The sequence below is a fragment of the Pygoscelis adeliae genome, unplaced genomic scaffold (genome assembly GCF_000699105.1).
Source record: "Pygoscelis adeliae isolate BGI_AS28 unplaced genomic scaffold, ASM69910v1 Scaffold386, whole genome shotgun sequence".
Classification (NCBI taxonomy): domain Eukaryota; kingdom Metazoa; phylum Chordata; class Aves; order Sphenisciformes; family Spheniscidae; genus Pygoscelis; species Pygoscelis adeliae.
Window position 1 is genome coordinate 1174530 of NW_008824940.1, and position 21898 is coordinate 1196427.

The 21898-nt window shown below is 39.0% G+C and overlaps 2 protein-coding genes across 6 annotated transcripts in view; one reads left to right on the forward strand and one right to left on the reverse strand.

The window, feature by feature from the left end:
* CTPS2 (CTP synthase 2) overlaps positions 1-21898 on the reverse strand; it is a 77795-nt gene that overhangs the window by 37864 nt on the left and 18033 nt on the right. For all 5 annotated transcript variants that reach the window (XR_663680.1, XM_009325473.1, XM_009325474.1 and 2 more), the window contains exons 10-13: positions 18036-18124; positions 17169-17263; positions 16268-16330; positions 15598-15641 (exon numbers count right to left, since the gene is read on the reverse strand). Coding sequence is in view for 4 of the 5 variants with exons in the window: in XM_009325473.1 (XP_009323748.1) it covers positions 15598-15641; positions 16268-16330; positions 17169-17263; positions 18036-18124 (291 nt within the window). In the remaining variant the exon portion in view is untranslated. The remainder of the gene's footprint in view (positions 1-15597; positions 15642-16267; positions 16331-17168; positions 17264-18035; positions 18125-21898) is intronic.
* S100G (S100 calcium binding protein G) lies at positions 7645-9676 on the forward strand. The gene is made up of 2 exons (XM_009325471.1): positions 7645-7776; positions 9563-9676. Exons 1-2 carry the CDS (start codon positions 7645-7647, stop codon positions 9674-9676), a joined length of 246 nt encoding a protein of 81 aa, XP_009323746.1.

A 21898-nucleotide genomic window follows, 5' to 3' on the forward strand; every position in this document is an offset into this window, starting at 1 on the left:
TACAAAGACATCCACGCAAGAGCGCACACTGGCCCATGTGGTCAAAAATTCAGAATACTCATTCTCCCAGCTCCTGCTGTTTGATGTAAAAGGCAAAATTGTTTTAGACAGAGAAGCCAGAACCCAGGATTCACCATCTTCCCCACGTGCACACAAAGAAAATCAAGGGTATCCCATCACATCACCATACCATATCAAGCTGTAGGCTTGCTTTAAAAGAGTCACTAACTCACATTATATCAGGCCCCTTTCTATCAAATCATATTAAATAAATCGTAAGAATACATAATGGATTAGGCCCTTCCAGGATCGAGACAACCAGATGTGTCATTTCTTGATTCCCTAGTAGGATTGTGCTGGATTATTACATTGACAGACAGTAGTCCCGGACTTGCATGAAAACAGATTATAGGTATTTCTAGGCAAGAAGAAAGCTGGGCAAAGGAGTTCCTTACGAGTATCTTTACACTTTGGGATTTTAGTGCCAAGTAATTCCTACATTATGTGGTTTATTAGGTACACCTCTAGACCTCTTTTGAACAGTCCATCATGTTTGCATTGTTAAGAGCAGCAACAATGCTTTGAAAACAAACTACAGAACTCAATTCTATCTCTCCTCATCGATTTCATTTTCAGGATGAAGAAGGCTTCTTAGATACAGCTGAGACATCTAGAGAGTGCAGGCATCTCCAAGGTCAGAGGACAGCTGAGAGAAGACTTAATCTCACCGGGGAAATAATGAACTCGCTAGTGCCCCTTGTACAGCATTACCTTACTTATACTTACTTTGCCCTACCTGAAACTCAACAAAACGTCACTCCTCTGTAAATCCATATGTGCCTTGCTGGAATAGAGCATTTTTACGCATTTTTGACCACCCTTAAGAATTCCAAAAAACAAATCCAAGTTTAGGAAGGAACAAAAAGTTTTAGGGTTTTAGCAATTACACCAACTGTAAATTTCAGCTGTGGCAGTAACGACCTTATTGCACTGCTGCATGAGCCAAGGTTCAGAAAGTGGAAGGATAAAACCTCTTCTTGAAATATGTTCTCCCTCAAAACTGTCTCGTGTAGCACAGAGTATCTACATCACAAGGAGTTTCAGCAATATAATAGTTTGCCAGGTGTACATATGACAGCAAAAGCTGACACATACAGCCACAATGAATAACACATCACCAATTTAAAGCTGACTACAAACAACGCATCGTATTAAATCATCCATCCGTGTAGCAGCCACACCCAGTCCTGTTCAGGGAGACACCTTCAACGTCTCATTAGGTATATGTCATAGTACAACAAGGGAGGGCCTGGAAGAAACTCTTGTCAGGATAACCCATATAGTTGAAGTTTAATTTGTGAGATGAGACAACCCTTTCACATGTCACCACTGGAGGTTTTACAAACAATGGCAATTTTAACATAAGGAACGCATCACCTGTGACACATAAAGGATTTTACAATCCATCCTCAACTTCCATCTAACAGTTCCATACCTCAAAGCAATGCCAGGTTCTCTACAATGGCTGTAGAGCAGTTTGCCAAACTTCTCACCCATAATTATTTGATCTTTTTCAGAAGATTTGTTAAGTGGATGTTCCTTCTCTCTCGGTCTGTCCTTTGTCTCCTCCTAGCCTGACAGTAAGAACCCATGGCACTGACAACATTGAAAAGTTCTATCACAACTCGCCTATTTGCACTAGAGAGTTAGTTCCCACATCTGCCAATGTACACCTTGAAAAAGGTCCCATGTAGTAGACGGACTATCAGTATCCCAACTTTAAAGCCTTTTCCTTTTTGCAGAGGGTGCAAGAATGTCTGAAGAGGACTGCAGTTGCAGAACTGATTCTCTGCAGAACTCACCAAAGCCCTCATAGCCAAAATGAATACGCATCGTGGTAGCAGCAGACATCTGCATCTCCACGGCTTTCCTTTTATCATTTGCAAATTATCTACAGTACAAATATTTCAAAAAATGTATTCCTACTGATCTATTGTATTTATCCCATATTTAACTTCAGATGCAGCATGGGGATTGGTATTTTACAACAGGCATAAATACATGTACATTCTTTATATAGTATTAGTTCTATACAAATACTGCTCTGCTTCTTTACTCAATAAGAAATCAAACTTACTTGACACCTGTGCAAGATTTCTTTGCAAATCAGATAAGGAATCGTATGTTCCACAGAGTCCTTAACCCAGCACAATTTACTTAAATTGTCCTATCATCTTTCTTCACTTCCACTCCAGAAAGTAACCAAAGTTAACAAAGGGCTTTGATCTAGTGACTGATGTCTGGAAGCTAGAGATGATGCACAAGCAGTATACAAGTAGAAATAAGTGAATACTAAGCACAAAACACCTCCTGCTCTTTCTTCCCAAATGCACAACATCCACATATATATGTTCTCAATTACAGCCAACTTCACCTTGACAGTAGACATTTCTATACTGCGGTCAGGCTGTAACATAAGCCTCACAGAGATTCCTCAAGTAGCTTTAAAGTAGTTGGGCTCACATACAAGTAACAGTGGTGCTGCTACAATGAAATACACCATAGAAGGTGGAAAAATACTGGAGGGTTAGGGTGTTAACCCATCAGTAGAGGATTAAACAGGATGACTGAGATAGTTGCTACCCTCAGGTGACAGCCCCACCCCTGTGGAAGATGCCTTGTCCTTTCCAACAGTGTCAGTGAATGGCATAGAAATCCACTTGTAGACCAACCCCATTTATAGTCCAGCACGTTAAGGTAAACAAGGAGCAGATTCACATACCATTCAGCCATCAGTGGTGGCAAGAAGGATGAGACAAGGGCAAAAGACATAGCACCTGAGTTACCATCCCACTTAATCCATCATTAAACATGCATAGAATCACAGAACAGTTTGGGTTGAAAGGGACCTCTAAAGGTCATCTACTCCAACCCCCCTGCCGTGGGCAGGGACACCTTCAACTAGATCAGGTTGCTCAGAGCCCCCTCCAACCTGACCTGGAATGTTTCCAGGGATGGGGCATCCACCACCTCTCTGGGCAACCCATGCCAGTGTTTCACCACCCTCAGCATAAAAAATTTCTTCCTCATATCTAGTCTAAATCTACCCCCCTTTAGTTTAAAGCCATTCCCCCTTGTCCTGTCGCAACAGGCCCTGCTAAAAAGTCTGCCGCCTTTTTTTTTATAAGCCTCCTTTAAGTACTGAAAGGCTGCAATAAGGTCTCCCCGAAGCCTTCTCTTCTCTAGGCTGAACAACCCCAACTCTCTCAGCCTTTCCCCATAGGAGAGGTGTTCCATCCCCCTGAGCATTTTCGTGGCACTCTTCTGGACCCGCTCCAACAGGTCCATGTCTTTCTTAGGCTGAGGGCTCCAGCGCTGGATGCAGTACTCCAGGTGGGGTCTCACCAGAGCAGAGTAGAGGGGCAGAATCACCTCCCTCGACCTGCTGGCCGCGCTTCTTTTCATGCAGCCCAGGATACGATTGGCCTTCTGGGCTGCGAGCGCACATTGCTGGCTCATGTCCAGCTTTCTATTCACCAGTACCCCCAAGTCCTTCTCGGCAGGGCTGCTCTCAATTCCTTCATCCCCAGCTTGTATTGATACCGGGGGTTGCCCCAACCCAGGTGCAGGACCTTGCACTTGGCCTTGTTAAACCTCATGAGGTTCACGCAGGCCATGAAGACCGTGTGACCATGATGCCATAAGCTTCACCACTCCTACCACTAGCAGTGGTGCCCAAAATTCAGTCATCCCCGCAACTTGTATCCTCTTACCCTCCAATGTGATTGGAATTGCTTTCTCCAAATATGTCAGCAAACCAGTTTACTAGGGCAATACTCAGCAATAGCTAATTTTGAGTGAATTGAATCTGCAGGCACCATCACTGAAAGAAAACGACACACAATCATCACAGGGACATGTATGTGATGTGCATCCCTAAACAGACTTACAACACATCATCAGCTTAGTTCTTTTTTTGCTAATGGTTTTGTATCTAAGCTACAATAAAAATGTCAATTCCAAAAGGATACGGTGCTTACTAACATGATTTCTCTAGCCCAGGGCAAACCCAATTGAATTATGTCATAAACTGCAGGAACAATATATATTCATACATCCAAGAAAGAGCAGCAAAACACTGTAACCAAATATGGACTGCTGCTTCTACACTGGGAGTCAGCTTGCACAGACATCAAAGCTTCATACCAAGTGCTGTTCTTCAGCATAGATAAATGCTGCTATCTGCTAGTCACACATCATCTAATAGTGGCAACAGTAATACATTATCTTCCTCTACTTTTGTTCGAATTCTTGGTCAGCGTCCAGAATTCCTTACCCCTGGATATCATCCTGTCATTGCTGGGTTCTGCTGGATAAACTGTACCTATCTCAGAATAGCACTTATGTCTTACAAAGGGGTCTTCTGGCAAAGAAGTGTACTGGGGCCTGTTAAACTGAGTTCTGTTGCTGATTCTGATACAGAGTTCAGAGATGCCACACAAATTATTGGAGGAGGGCACTGCCGTCTATATGAGAGAGAAGAAGACAAAGAGTTGGGAGATCAAACTACAAATCCCAACTCTGCCACTCTCTCATGCAGATAGCCTCTTACAGATTACAGTACCTTGTGAATAAAGCTGATCTGAGGAGACTGGATTCATCCCCAGATTTGACACACAACTCTTGTGCAACTCTTAAGCAGGTCACCTAAATTTCCAGACACTGGTCTCTCACTTCCACGGGAAGATGTTTCAGTAAAACTGGTTATGCTGTTTTGCAATTAGGTGGTGTTCTTTAACGAACCCTTAATAAACTAGCAAGGCTAATGTGCTGAATTCCTTGAGTTGTGATCCCTCGAAATGCAATTCTTCTTCCATACTATTAAGCATCTTACTACTACATCTTCAAGACAAGGAGGTGCCTTCGGTACAAGTAAAGACAAGTCATTTGAATACTTAAAAAAAGTTTTGCAAATACTGTAATGTCAACAATACACATCAGGCACACCAGCTTCCTGACACTGCTTCCAAAAGGGATAAAGCAGTAAGCGTGGTGAGGCTACCACAGGCAGGAGCTGTAGGCAAGGATAATTAGCAGATGGGGAGCAGAAGCCTTAGCAGATCACCTGGTCATGCACTACTACTAAAATTGCACTATTTACCAAAGGTGGAAAACAGGATGGAAGGAAAAAGAGTTTGTTTTTCATTTTGTTTGTGGATTACAGAGGAAGAGAAAAGGACTTATGATTATCATTGTCATAAATGACCACAGAGCTCACGCCCCTGTTCGGTGTATGGGACTTGCCCTAACCCATATAATGCATTCTAGACCAGGACTCCCAGACTTGCTTGCACTGCTACCACCATCTACCGTAGCAGCAGTAGAGGTTCTGCTAGTGATGACAACAGCAGCTCTTGACTTTCTGTTGAGCCAAAAAGCAAACACAGAAGAAAATGCATTTCCAGCTTCATCCCTCAGTTGGCTTGGACAAAGATTTGGGGATGCCTAACCCCAGTTCTCTGACCCTCAAGCTAATGCCAAGCTTTCGCACTGAATTTGAAATCAGTGTATTTGTCCTCCCCACAACAAGCTTGAAATAAAGCGTCAAGAAACTTGACAAAGTCTTCCACTATTGAAGACCTATAGCCTGCCACCTCCTTGTAAAATGACATACAGGTTCTCCTCATCAACCAAGTGCTTCAGGCACTATTTAAATCTGCAACACCATGAGCGCCCAGAGTGGTGAACAAGCTGTACAGCTTTGGACATAGCATCTCAAGCAGGATGGGAACCAACTGGGGAAAGTCAAGAAAAGATGAGTAGATCCAAGAAGCAGGACTCCCAAAGGAAGACTAAACTAGCAAGGATTTCTGAACCAAAAAAGAAGGACAGGGGATTTCTCTGACATGTTAAAGGCCATTTTAAGAAGGAAGACGATAGGTCTGTTCTCCCTATCTGTGGGGACAGGAGAAGCAAAGGGCTTAACTGCAGCAAGACATGTGGACATTAGTAATATTGTCTAATAGTAAGATAAGGAACCACAAGGAATGAACCAGATAAGGAGGTTGTGGAGTCCCCATTATTTAAGGCACTTAAGAATATCTTAAGCAGATATCCAACATAAATACTGGTGACCCCACTCTAGGGCAAAGGGAAGAATGAATTATATGATCTCTGGAGGACTCTTCTAATAATCCTCTCTCTGACACTTTGGGAAGTGAGTATAAGCACATGCAAGCAGGCTGCTAATGCAAGGTATGTATCTACATGATTCATCCAGCAAAGCTTGCCTAGACGTCTCAGGAAACCTCCTACTTTACCTGTCATGGAACCCCAGACCCATACACCCGCAGTTCCAAAAACACCCCTTCCAACCCACTCATCTCCTACAGACCCACAAAGTTCTTGGCTCAGAGTTATAAGTGATGCAATGACGATTGGTTCTCAATAAGTGATGCACAGGGTGAAAGATCTAGTAAGTGAGCATGGAGCTAAGCACCAAAAAATTACAACAGCAGACCAAGCAGATTAGAAACCACATGTAGAAACCACAGCCAGAGCCAGTAACTCAGAAGTTGCAAAACCAGCAGTGTTGGGTCATGAAGCATCAACCACAGGCTGAATATCACTCAAAAATGCCCCATAGACCATCAACGGAACATGATTTCTGAACCTGCAGAACACGATACTCAGTTATAAAGGTTTTCCCAAGAAGGAACCGTTTTTCAGAACCTTAGATTTACCTTTCCCATTTAGAATGCTTCAGTCTTTTTCCATTCCCGTCATGGAGTGTTTTGATTCTTAATAGTAGCAACCAATAATTTATCCCAGAGGAAATTTATCACTCTCCTGTGCTAAGAAATAGCATGAAATTTGGAGAACTGGCTTTGGCACTGGTGATTGATTACCAACTCACATAAAGGGCAAGTAGCTTCTTCATATTTTATTAATTTATCTGGATCTTTTTAAAACAAATTTCTACTTACCATTTTTCAAAAGTCCATTATAATAACAAATGCTATACATATCCCCATAGGAGCGTTTTTCAGGCTTCTTTGGGTGTGGTACAACTTGAAGTGTAAAATACAGAAATTTAAGAGAGAAAACCTCTCCAGGATGGCCTATAAAGATCAAGCAAACCTACATCGAGTGCAGTGGTGGATGCTGATGCCGACGCATTTCAGAGGTAAAAAAAAAATTACTCATTTCTCCTGCTATTTCTCTATTTCTTTGACTACTGAAAACACAATAAAACTAGTGTACTGACTCAATGACAAATGCTAGTTTCATAATTAGGGTGGAGCATGCAAGCAACTATAAAGGTTGCCCCAGTCTGAGACTCTCACTTCTGCTGGATATATTTGAAAGCTCTGGATTTTGAGTGAGGTAAGCATAACCTAAAGATATTGGGTGTTTCAAATCTTTGAACCTAACTTCAATTATTTTTTTTCTTGGTAGAGTTGATCCAGTTTTACAGGGGAAAAAAACAAACAAACCTTTTTTTCATCTAGGTTAAGTATTAATCATTTCACATGGTTAGTAAACCAATGAACAGGGTGTCAGATGTATTTCAAAATTCTGATGCACAGGATTGTTATTGTCTGCTTTGTTTGCAGTTATTCTTCAAGACAACATCTGAGAAACATGGAACATTTACTCAGTGATAACCTTCTGAAGTATTTTACCCAGTATGCTTTAATGGAGGGTAGCACCAGTGCACTGTCCATCGGTGGGCTGAAAAATCTACTTCAGAATCAATTCGCACAGTACCTAAAGGTAAGTTTCACTCTTATTATATTCACTGTGCTTCCTGTGAAATGGATAGGAAAAAGGAAAAGGAAATACAGGCAATGATGTTGCAAGGCAGATTATTGTGCCCAAATGGTTTCACTGACTCCATAAATAATCCTTAAATAAGGGTCATCTGATAAAACTTCATTCACATTAATGAACAGTAGCTCCAAACAGATATCTGAGTAGGCAGTTTATAACAAAGCCCTATGAAATAAAATGCAAAAATCTAAGAAGCTGTTTTGTTTGGGTTTTTTTTATGTAAGCCGAATTTCACCTAGAAAATTGCATCTGAGTCTTATAAAATATTTTTTGTTTCAGTCTAAATAATAAATCTTGAATCTAGAAAATATATAGAAAAATCTATAAACCAAGAAAATCAGTAGGACAAATTTAAAAGTAAGAGACATGAGCCAATTTCTATCTAGGTTAAGTTCCCACCATCACAAAATAAAAGAAGTTTTGCCATTCCAGAAAGATGCCAAGTAAAGAAAAGAGATGCCACCAAGCTAGAGAGAGAAATACCCATTTCCTGTAGCTGGAAAAAATCTAGGTTCTGATTTCATATCTATTCTCTGCCAGACCTTTCCTGAACTGGATTAGTACTCAATTTAGATTCTTTTGCTAGACAAACCCTTAAATACTGTGTTTTGGATAGCTGACAAAAGCAACTTTTGCTAAAGGTCTGAAAGAAGTTGCACCTCAATAGAATAATCCAGTATTTTAAGAACTACAGTAATCCATTTTAGTCATTTCATTAACATGAAGTGGCTAATTAAAAAAAAACCCCACACTAATAAAACAGAAAGGTGTTTTTCCCTTAAAAAACATGTCAGAAATTAACTGCCAAAAATTAATAGGACATGTGACAGCAAACTCAGAAATATAATGCTTTTTATATTAGCTGTAGACAATTTAGCACCATACCCATTTTCCCAGATAGGAGGAAATTGAAGTATTCAGGAAAAGCAATACTGATGTTTTCTGTCTGGATAGCAGACATTTTCAGGCATCTACTCTGTTTGCAGAAATATATGGCACCATAATAAATCAACATAAAAGCAGGACAGGACATTACAAAACATGCGTAGACATAAAGTATGAAGAAAGAAAACATTCTAAAAATTTAAATTATAAATTGGGTTTATATTATTTAACTAGCCTGATCAGGGATATTATCAGAATACTCACTGCATCAGGATGTTACATGCACTATATTACCAGACTTGACAAATAAAAGGAGCTAATAATCTAAACTAGATTTAATACATTAGCAAGAATTTTTCAACAGTGAATATGGTATTCCTAGTAAAAATGGGAAGAGGGGAGTGAAAAAGCCCCTCAGGTCCTCGTCCAAAGTCTAATGAAAGTAGCAAAACGTTTTCAAATAGTCTATGCAGGGCCCAAATTAGTACCTAATAAAGCAGTAGGTGGTATACACATTAATTTTTATTGGCAACTATGTACATGCTGCAGCTATTCCACCTGCTCCATTTCCTAAATTCCAAATGTACCCACAAGACTGAAGTTACCTGTCTGAATAATACTTGATACTTCTCAAATGGTTATCGTATCTTTGTCAACATTTTTGGCAGGGAATAGCAGGCATTGTATTTCTAGTTTAACCAGAAAAACTGGTAAATACACTACCAGTAACACCTTCAAGTAACACTGACTGCATCACTTCTTGGCAATATTCCTCACAGGAAAATAGTCATGGCAATCTATTTATTTCTTTTTTTTTTTTTTAATTCTTTTCCTATAAAAACAGGATTCATTCTCACTTGATAACATAATTAAATCGTTGGACAAAAATAATGATGGAAGTGTCAGCTTTGATGAGTTTGTGGTGCTTATAAAAAAGATAACTGGTACAGGACAATAAGGCATCTGCAAGAATGAATATCACTGCTTTGAAGAGGAGGAGCCTGGTGGTCATGTACATTGTATGTACACCTAAACCCACAGATTTGTTACAATTTTAAAACGTACAGAATAAAGATCTGACATATAACGAAGTATGTCTTGTATTGTGTTTCCTGCACATTCGCTAGCCGCGCTTCCCAGCTAAGCTGCCTCACAATTATTTCAGAACTACCTGTTTCTATTTCACTCTACATTTGAGAAAGTGTCATTTAACAAACCCTGTTTTACCTGAGCTATTATTTTGACCTCCAGAGCAATTCAAATCAAAAGGTTTCTAAAACACACAAAAGGGAAGATGTGACAATACTATCCAATACTTCTCCCAGTTGAGTTTCATCATCCACGTAAGGCGGCACTTCCAGACAGTAAACAGTTCAAATTTTTAAAACATAAAGTAGTTATTTTCAATAACAATCTAACAGTGCTAAGTATGAGTGTAACATTACATGTTCATTTTAAATTATATTTACATAAGTATGTACTTTTTTTGATATGACTCTTGTAAATGGGAATACATAAGTATTTATAGGAACTGAGCGATTGCTGTTGCAATTAAAACATACATTACATTGATTTGGTGCAGTTTTAACCTTTTCATTGCATGATTTCCTGTGACATATGTACTTCCACACATGTAATTCATGGGCATTATTATTTACTTTAAGAGGAAATTAGTGAAAAAGAAGAGAATATAAGAATGGAAATTTTGAAGACAATTCAGTGGATTAGGCACTAATCCTACTAGAGAACTTGGAATTTTGGACTGAATTTTAACACCAACATCATCCATTATCCTGATAAATCAGTTAAATCTCAGAGTTACTTAAGGACTTAAAGACTCAGCTTAATTGCAAAGCCTATCAAGTGCATTCAAGATCCCATACTACAGTGGTTCCTATCCCTGAATTTCCTGTCCATGAAATGAGGAATAAAGTACTCCACACCAGTGATGCATGAATAGAAGCCTCAAAAATGATGATATTTAAACATGATATGAATGTTCTAACAGGCTCCTGGGCCATTCTTTTACACAAACCCTTCAGTTGTTAAAATGTGTTATGTTTCTTGGAAGCAAAGACAAGAAAATCATAATATTTATTACTTTTTTCTGGTTTATGAAAAAAAATTATTCTAAATTAACAATATGCTTTGGTTTCAAAACTAAACATACCCCACACACATCTCCTTACTAAGCTACGTTAGCTACTTTACACACAGAGTAAAATCACAGAGTTTTAAGAGGTGCTTTTGCACGAGTGGGACATATGTTCGTTTTCATCTCTTAGACAACCTTAGAAACTTTTTAATTCAGTCAGGTTACTGATATCCTGAATAGGAAAAGTGGGCATCAAGAAACAAACATGTTATAAGAGTGTCACCTACTGGCAAAATATATTTCTGCACAATTTATTGAGTTCCTATTATTTTACCCAGTGCAGTATCTGAAGTTTCATGATCCTACACAAGATGCAATAGGACATGAAGAACAGCGGTCACAATTAAAATTAGCTTTTTTAAATAAAAAAAAAAGAAGTGCATTAGAATTATTTCTGGAAAGAGTCTTCCCCCACCCCACCCCCCCCAATGCATTTGCAATAAAATTGATGAAGAACATAATTAAAAGGCTCATCCAAAAAGAAAAAAAATCTAACTTTAATAGTAGAGGAAGACAAGGGATATAGAACAAAACAAATAACTCTTTTGCCATCCAGTGAATCCAGTTCATTAGCAGCTCACAGACTACAGAGTTTCCCTTTAAAGGAATTAATTTTAAAATTATCGTTTGCAACAGAAAACCCATGCTAATCACTACTCTCAAGCAAATGCATTACTTTTCTGAACAGCTATCTTCCTGCAAAGAACAATAACAATTTACCTGTCATTATTATCCAAAAGGCTAGAAAGTAAAGCAGAAAGCTTAAGAATATATGATGGGAACATAACCTGCAAATAATAAACGAAGATGAGATCAAGGACTCGAGGGACTGTAATCAGTGCTCGTGTACCTACCTCATTTTCCCTACTGAAATCAAACCCATGTTAAAGGGGAACCGAAGCCAAAACCTTAAAGTGATATTTTGACAGTGTAAATGGTATGGTCTGGTGAATACAGATAACTGCCATATCAGAGGTTTTTTGGGTTTTTTTCTTCAGAGTACACATTTGTAACTTAAGCCTAAATGAAAATATCTAATAGCAACTTAAAATCTCTCAAACACAGCTAATAAATCACAGCTTATTAAAAATTTCAAATTCTAGGTCTCATTTCCTTCAAGTTTTCATCACAGATATTCAGCTTTAGGGATTTTTTCCCCCCCTACAGTACTTTAAAAACACAATTTTGCCTGTTTTACATTATTAAGTCATTAACTTCCATTTTTTGTATTCAGAGGCTACTATTTTTTCCAAGGTATTTGAAATCTTAACTCTACAATACTTGCAGTCATTTACACGCTAATATAATTGATATCAATATTCCCCAAAACAAGCAATAGAGGGTTATACAGCGTTTCCCTCCTATATAAAGTTACTGATGGGTGCTTTTGCAGAACCCAGGTTGAGCAACATTGTTGTAATGATAGTCAGTAGAAATAGATGAACAGCTAAAATGAAACAGATATTCAGCATTGCAGGCAACTCTCTACATTTGCACATTCAGTTATGCATACGTTATTGTTCAAAACAGAACAAGTCACAATTGCCTCATCACATAAAAACCTTTTATGATGCTCAAAACTTTTTATTAATGCAGACAATGCTCTTCTATAGTACAATAACTTGTGTTATTTTAATTGAGAGACAGTTGCCAGTAATATAATTTCTCATTATTTCAGCCACCTGTTTTTCCTTTGGAAGCCTAATTGTGAGTTACATGTTTACTTGACAATCTCAGTTTTTATTTCTAATAAAAAAGGTTCAAATTTCCATTGATGCTGACAAAAGGAAAGCAAAGTAGCCCAAGATACTTTATATGCACTTTAGAAGAAACTATTAACTTTGGTGAGTACAGTTCTGAGTATTTGAGCGCTTAGCAAATTAAGAAGGGATATAAGTAGCTGCATATTTTATGGTTGCCCCTGAGTTCCCCTGCCAAACTACAGATTTGAACTTTTGTCTTTTTTCCTCCTTCTCAAAGATTAAAGGAAATAGAACTACTGCCTCACCAGTGCCTTTCTTCTCCCTCTTCAGTTTCCAAACGAACAGGAACCAAAAGAAAAGTACACTGCTTTGGTCCTAAGTTAGCACTCAGTTGAACGACACAGTGGCATCACAAGATATTATCAGTGCTGATACAGTGTTTCCAATTAACTTTCTTGGATAATGAAACATCTACATCAGTAGTTCACAAGCTTCGCTAATCTGCTTCTCTTCCAATTGTCTTTATTGATTTGTTATTATATAGAATATCTAAACAGTTTTTAGCACAAGATGGACTCTGCTAAGACAGATTATTTAGCAGTTATAATTATCGATAGTGCAAATTTCCCCCTTGGAATGATTTACATCTGTTTCTTGCCCAGAACTGAGATGTCAAAGATCAGATTAAGATGCTGAAATATGACTGGTAACAACCAATTTCAGAACCTTAACGTAGCTCAGAACAAAAGAATATCCATTATACAGACTGCAAGCATACTGCTTCAATTGTAAACACTGTATTAATCTTCTATGACACATATATTCACTCCATTATTTTCTTAATTTTATGTCTGCATAATTTTCTCTAACATATATACCTTACTTGCCCTTGAATGTAAACTGCAAATCACTTAATTACTTGTGGAATAAAATTTTGTCCTAGATACACTGTACTAATACACACTACAATTTCTGTAATAGTAGAAACTGCCAGTAGGGCTGCAGCAGACAAGCATCCATGTTCCTCACTTCAGCTAAGTGTGGAGCTCTGCATCAGAGCCAGCTACTGTGAACAACCCTTAGAATAACGGAGAGAAACCAGCAGTTCCACAGGGTGACTCACCCCCTCCTGATGATCTGACTGCATCCTGAAAAGGTACCTGAGGTGACTAGCTGAAACGCAGTCATGAGAAGTTAAATAAAACTGGCACTAAAAAGCTCAAGAAACAAAGATGCCCCAGAATCAGTCTCCCATACTCTTGCTTCCAAAAAAATTTACAGTATGCTTTCAACATCTTTCACATTTTACAACATACTGCTATTATGAAATTGATCCCTCCAGAGAAAGAGTATGTCTTTGCATACATTCAAGAAGGGTGAAGGAAGAGACCTCTTACTACAGCAAACCCATAAATTTGATGTCAAATGCAAAGTTTACTTTTGTTCACCTGAGGACATTTCCAAACACCACCAAGTTTTAGCAGCAAGTCTCACACTGAAACTCTGAAGGTCTCTAATTTACCTTCAAAAGTTCAGACTAGATTATCTCTCCTATGCATATAAACAACCTTGACAAACAGGTCAAATGCTTTAAAAAACTCCTATTTGCATGTTTCAGACTAAGCAGGTGTGGAAAAAATGTATTTTACTCACAAATCCCAACAAAACTCTTTTGAAGGAAATTGATACAGAAACAGCAGGTCACTATGAGCAACCCACTTAATTTATCACTAGAACAGATATTTACATCTTACACCAAGATACTACTTTATTTCTCACATGTAGTTTTCTGTTCTTTTTCATTTTCTTACAAACTGTCTCTTACTGATCATTTTTAAGTTTTATTATTATGACAATGTGATACCATACTCTCCTGAACTAGGAGATACCTGGAAAAACTCCACTCTAAAATTCTACCATTGGCATATGATAGAGAGCTCTGTCATATCTACAACACCGAAATTTTTCTCAAAAGGAGGACTGTGAGAGGCATGGGGGAGGAGGGGTGTAGTGGTTATTTATACTATTTATGTAAAGGAAAGACAAGAATTTTTCAACAGCTTTCCATATAATCCTTATCCTTTTATTGAATCATAGAATAGTCATAGAATAGTTTGGGTTGGAAGAGACCTCTAAAGGTCATCTACTCCAACCCCCCTGCCGTGGGCAGGGACATCTTCAACTAGATCAGGTTGCTCAGAGCCCCCTCCAACCTGACCTTGAACGTTTCCAGGGATGGGGCATCCACCACCTCTCTGGGCAACCTCTTCCAGTGCTTCACCACCCTCAGCGTAAAAAACATCTTCCTTCTATCTAGTCTAAATCTACCCCCCTTTAGTTTAAAGCCATTCCCCCTTGTCCTGTCGCAACAGGCCCTGCTAAAAAGTTTGCTGCCATCTTTCTTATAAGCCCCCTTTCAGTACTGACAGGCTGCAATAAGGTCTCCCCGAAGCCTTCTCTTCTCTAGGCTGAACAATCCCAACTCTCTCAGCCTTTCTTCATAGGAGAGGTTTTTGTGGCCCTCTTCTGGACCCGCTCCAACAGGTCCGTGTCTTTCTTATGCTGAAGACATACACACACACACACGTATAATATATACTTTTTTTTAATATATACACACACATATATAATATATACACATATATATTTATATATATTCATATTTTGATAATAGCTTTGTGCTACACTTTCCAGCTTCCCTTTATATTTTATTCTCTAGTAAAGCCAACCTAATCATTATTGTCTACTCCCAGCATCAGTCTACAGCCAAGGAAACTATTAGAAAAATTACAAAAATAAAGCTAAGGCAAACCACAGAAGCAAGCAGGTGAAGGCAAGGGACTATTAAAAGAAAATACCTTTTTAAACAATACTGAATAGGGACAGCGGACACCTCTTCATGTCCTACCATGTAAAAATATAATAGACCTTAACTTACACAGAGGTAACTCCCTTTCTCCCTTTTTAACAAAAGATGTATGTTCACAAAACATATGCAGGAAAAAAAAAATCAGTACTTACGACAGGGTTTCTTGTGTCTGGGTCAAATTCTGTAGAATTTGCATCTGAAACCGAAGTTCAAAACAAACATAGTACATTTCCATTGTTCTACATGTACTACAAACTCATCATAACAGTTCTGTGGCATTTTAGGGCTTGTCTGCATGTAAGCTACAATCTTGTATGTTGAAACACATACTGCATCACTTTTGAAGCAAGCATGGGAAGCATATGACCTCAGTCACACACACTCCCTTTCCTACTTCCCAAAACCTTTTCCTCTCAGCTCTTAGTAGTAGAATTTCATTGGTGAACTAAATCTCTTCATACTACTACTGCAGTGGCTATGGTTTGGCTACTCCAACTAATGAAAGCAAGTGAGAAAACCACTTCTGACTTTTTACTCCCACCACCTGCGCACTCCAGAAAGAGACTACAGAGGTGAACTGCAAGCACATTTTCTCCTACACTCCTTAGATCACGAAACAGGTTTCAAGCAATCTGCATAAGAGTTACTCCCTTGTACAGAAAGGTAGCACAGGGTGCTTAGCTGAAGATGATCAGGTTGCAAGAGCTAAGTACCTAATGATCATAGGATCTATATAATAGTTCTAATAATAGACATACGTTTCACATAAGGAATAAAATTTCTTTTAAGCAAATCATATTCACACTAGCATACTAAGCTCACCTTTCCAATTCAAACAGTTTCTTGCAAATTCCACAACTGCCAATTGCATTCCCAGGCAAACTCCTAGAAGAGAAAACAAAAACCCCAGAATTTAACAGGACAAAGAGTAGGACTGACAAAGTACTTGCTGTTCTGTCTTAAACTTGACTGCTTAGAAATCTTGGTACCCAGTGTATACACACAGAATTACCAAAAAAGCTAAAACAAAAATGGCTGCTCAATGTAAAACTCACTCTTCAAACTTGGCACACTGTAAATACACGTGACACAATTATGTGCTTTAAGCCCTTTCAAAAATATTTTTTCCTCCCATCTATTTTACCAATAAAAAAATAAAGACAAACAAAAGCTGAAAGCCTGCGTATATCCAGATTCAAATTTTGCTTTGGCAACTAGTCAAAGTAGTCACTTATAAAATTGTAAGAAGTACGGAGCAAGAAGCAAAACTTCAGAGGCACTTACACAAACAGCACTTAGCTTATAGGTCAGATGGCATCTTTAGACTTTACCATAATAAAATATACCAGTAAATCAACAAAACTTATTTAATATAGCAAATGTGTCCAAAGACACCTATGTTTTCTGCACACTGATTAATATCTATAATGATGCTGATTTAATTACAATGAGAAGCAAAGACTCTCCAAATGAAATGTGAATATAGCAAATAAAACCTCTGGAGTAGGGATACTCTTTTTCTTCCTTCCTATACAGCAGATGTAGTACATGACTACGACCCTGGGCATTATTTACAAGGCAAACATTCACAACAGCACACGTACTTCCCTAAGACAGGATCCTTCCCTAGTGTGTGTTTGTTGTTTGGGGTTTTTTTAAATCAAATCAATTAGCTTGCTATACACCTTCAAAACACAATAAATTTGGACTCTAATAATCTTACCAAGAAAAGGTTTTTTCTTTGTTCTTGCCCAGGAGATAGCTTGGAGCTTGCCTTCTGTTCCCCTAATTCCAAACCCTCCTGGGACCAGAATGCCACTGTAATGATAGCCATATAAAAAGCAACCAACATGTAGAATCAAGCCAGCAAAGGAAGTCCATACAAATTGAAGAAAGACTTTTGAGGTTATAACAAAACAAGCACAATGCACAAAAGGCATGTTTTGTATGACCATTCAGAATACACAGAATTTAACTCTAAATTTGGAGATTTGTCTCATCTACCCACCCCAATTCTCATCTGGCCAACCTCATGCTTCGCAGTGAAATTCCTACTGCTTAAATAAACAACTACGTATTCACTACTCGAGGATGTTAACACCAAAACTTTATGTCTACTAAGTAATACTGAAGAAATGAATGCATTTTGACAACAAACAACATCCCTTTACAAATACAAATTGAAATCCTGGCAATGATTCTTAACAGAGACATTTGCAGAGCGTCACCAGCATTTACTAAGCTTTTCTCTAACTACCTTCCACTATGATGCATCTTGACAAAGAAAAATCTTTGACAACTGACTTGCACTGTAAAGAAAGTCTAGCTAACAAAAAAAAAAAAAACCCAAAAACCACCCAAAAAAACCCAACCGTCAAACTGCAACTTGTCTGGAGAGATTAAAGCAGAGTTTGAGGATATAGGTTGATACTATAATTTGCTATGTCTGAAGCCTGTCACCAACCATGCACATATATCCCTTTACAAGAAGTCTGGATGCATTGAGAAATGATTTACTGAAGCATTTTTCATCGCGTGAAACAAATATCATGGTCTGCATTTGGGATACAGAATACCCGATGCCACTTACTCTGCTTTGCACAGTTTGTGCCATGCTTGGTGATATTTCACTGAGTTCTCCGCTTCTGTAGAACGTTCAAGTTCTGTGGAATCTATGTACTAATGACAAAAAATATGCAATAAAATAGTCATTTCTTCCACAGAAAGAGCAGCATACACTATATAACCAACTTTTTAACAGCATTAAGACAAACGTATTAGAGTTTCAAGCGAATTTCCCAATAAACCCGTAACAACCTCACTGAAGACCCAGTATTTGCTCTAGTTGCAGTAATCCATGCCTCTTTCTTTGCACATAGCTCCAAAGCTCTGCCTGCCTCCAGTCTTCCAGGTAAGCAGACTTAGTAGCATGCTCCATAGCTGTATACCCAGGTTTTCTTCCTATGGAAATCCGGGCACCAATCAAGGGGTGGTGCTGACCTTACCCTGACATCCAAATGAGATGTGGCCAGGGTGTTCACTTTGCTAGCTTTTGGGTGCCACAGTTTACCTAATCTTATCACAGGCTGGATAAACCTGCATTGTCTAGCCTGTGAGAAAGGCACTCCTGGGGACTGACGTGAAAGCATCAACTGTAGAGAGGGAGGCAGCCTCATTACCTATGTCCTACTAGAAATATTGCATTAGAATCTCTGCTGCCATGAATAAGCATGGCTCCTGAGGTACCACTAGAGCAAATGAGTGAGGCGGCTATGTACTGCACTGGGGACACCAAAGATCAGAGTTTGATTCTTGGTTTTGTCAGTCTTTTTCTCAGAATAACATAATTAATAGCATCCTGCTGTAGAGTCCATTCCCCATAAAAACGAGATCATCTGAAATGACAGAAATCATTTGTGTGTGGAGAAACGAAACTGACAAGATTGCTGAAAGTTTTCCAGATAGGATTGCCTTCTAGCTAACATCATCTACTTTTTCCACACTCCAGAAGGCATCAAAAATGCAACAGAAAAATAACTACTTATGAATGTTGTTATTCTATACTAGTAGGATACTATAGGATAAACTAAAAGGACACTTTATCATGCTGGGAGGTTGGAAAGAGAAACTAATTACAGTTGAAGTTAACTGTGGTTTCCTTGCCAAACATATTGAGCCAGCACATTTATCACTTCAAGCAGCATCAACATTTCATCATTCAGATATGTGGATGGTAGGTTATGAGCTGGATGCCACATACAATATTAAGCAGTTTCTTCAGAACACAGGATTATACGGAGAGCCTTTGGACAAAAACACTAAAAAGGAGGTTAGCACACGCAGGTAAGTACAGTAGGCGCCCTTGTCTGTTAACATTTCAGCACCGCACTGGAGCTCCAGCAATCATCGCTTCACATGCTTGTTAATGCAAAAGCTCCACCGAAATTAAGACTAGCTGCACACAGAGCTAACTGCGCATTTGCAGACTTGGCGCCTTTCACTTTTTTGCTAAAAGCAAAGTTATTTTACGTATCATAAAAATTTCCCACTATGCAGCTGCCAGTATAAAACGCTATTTAGAGAGACAGAATCATGTAGGGTCAGAAAGGGCCTTGGGAGGTCTCTAGCCCAAGCCCCTGTGCAAAGCAGGTCAAATTGGAGCAGGTTGCTCAGGGCCATTTCCAGTCAGGATCTGAAAATCCCCAGGGATTAGTTCTGGCTGTTCCCACTTTCTTGTTTTTCATGCACACAGAAACAACTTTTTGGAGTATTTGCTCCATAATCTTCCCGGCGAATGAGGTGAGGCTGACCACCTGCCATTTCCCCAGATCCTCCTTTTTGCCTTTTTTGAAGATTGGTGCGACATTTGCCCTTTTCTAGTCAACAAGAACTTCCCCCAATAGCCATGACCCTTCAGAGGTGATGGGAGAGTGGCCTCACAATGACACCAGCCAGCTCCCTCAGCACTCTGGGATGCATTTTGTCTGGTCCCATGGACTTGTGTATGTCCAACTGGTCTGAATACTTCCCAGCTAGATGCGTATGTATATCGTGGAGGAAAACTTACTTATTTCCTACAAATTCCCCCCCCCCATGACACCTCCTCCCCTTTCCCTTCAAGGGAAAGGAGACAGGCTGGAGCCTTAAAACAAAAGCTATTTCTTCCCTAAGCTGAGTTTCTGGTGGTTGGTTTTGTTTTTTTTTAAATATATTTTCCATGATACCTACCAATTGGCTTCTTAGTCACATAAACACAGAAAGTTTACTTGAATTCTGCTGAATCCTTATAATTTCAGAGATACTTTTTAGCAGTGAACACTCTGCATAAGTTCCCTAGTATGTAGAAAAATATTTCCTCTTATTAAACATGAAGTCATTTTGTTTTCTTGAGTGGTTCCCCTAGCTGTTTTACATGATAGGTAGCGACCAGTTCTCTGTCTCTATACTATTGAACATTCGGCATACCTGACAGAGGACAACAGTAGAAGGACACTAAGATAAGCAGTTTCTGTTTTTTTTCCTTTTCTCTTGATAGGAGGGGCCTCTTCCCCCTCCCCAGAGAATAAATCAACCCACTTCTCTCAGTAAAGAAGTCCTACAGAAAAAATAGTTCAGATTTGCTTTTGTTTGTGCATCTCTGCGTGCCTCCCCTACTTGAAAAGGTTCTGGGATGACATCAACAATGAGAAGCAAAAGATGAAGGATTTGCAGCTGACTGATGTGCCTGACAAGCAGTAGAATGATACTGTGAGAAAACAACAGGGTTATTTCAGAGCCCACAACAGCACAAGCCACAGTGAACAGAACATTCTACATCATCACAAGCTGCTGCAACTACTTCACCATCTGATTAACAGTCCATCAGAACCAAGCAGTGATGGGAGGCAACAAAACATAATTGGTTATCTTGGTACAGGGGTAGTCACCTTCTCCACCAAGTCACTGAAAAGAAAATACCTGAGGTGATACATTCCTGGTGACCTGTGTTCTCAAGAAAACAGAAGTATGTTACCAGGTTTCTGATATGAGAAATTCCTTCTTTAGTACTCAGTGTTCATGGTTTAGGGAACTTATCTTCTCCCAAAAGATAACAGAAATACCACTGTAAACAAGACTCCCACGTATTCATTACTCTGTGCTTCATTAAAGAAGTACATATGCACCCCTGGTTTTTCTAGGTGCTCCCATTGCTTCTTTCTGGGGTGGATGGACTAAGACAACAGAATGGTGGCTACATCTTTGGCCTGCTGCCTTCAGCGACCTGTTAAGCCATCCTGGATATTAATGACTTTCCTCGTCAAAAAGTGGTTAGTTCCAGTGAGAAATTTTCTAGAGTTGAGTGGAAACAGCCTTGCACAAGCATTATCTAAGCAACCCATGCATAGCTTTTGACACACTGAAATTTTCACTCTAATATCTTCTATTTTTTATATCACAAAAAAGGGAAAGTTCAACAAAGGTCACAGGGTTCAGCAATTTTCAGCAGTTACCAAAGTGCATAAACACACGAACTTGCCTCGATCAGAGACAGGCAGAAACCAGAACCTACTGAGTGCAGTACAGTCTGCAACTGCCCACTTTGATCAATCTATCTTATATCATTTAATAAATCACTCTAAAGCAGCATGTCATTGCTGATACTTAGCAACCATTTATTACTGTTTCACTACTGCAAGTTGCTAAAATGTCCTCTGTACCCATTAAGTGATAATAATACACACTTCCACACTGCTTCTCCGCCCCAGACTTGCCATCCCTAGCAACAAAACTCAGCAATGGAAACTGATAGTTCCACCAGTGAGAAAGCCAGTAACAGTTTCTCCCCATGTAGTTCAACTTTCTATTTTCATTAAAATGAGACAAATTAGATCCCTAAATAGTCCTTTATTCGAGGAACTACTATCTTGAAGAAACTAAGTTCATGGCCCAATTCTGCTATCATTAGAATCCTGC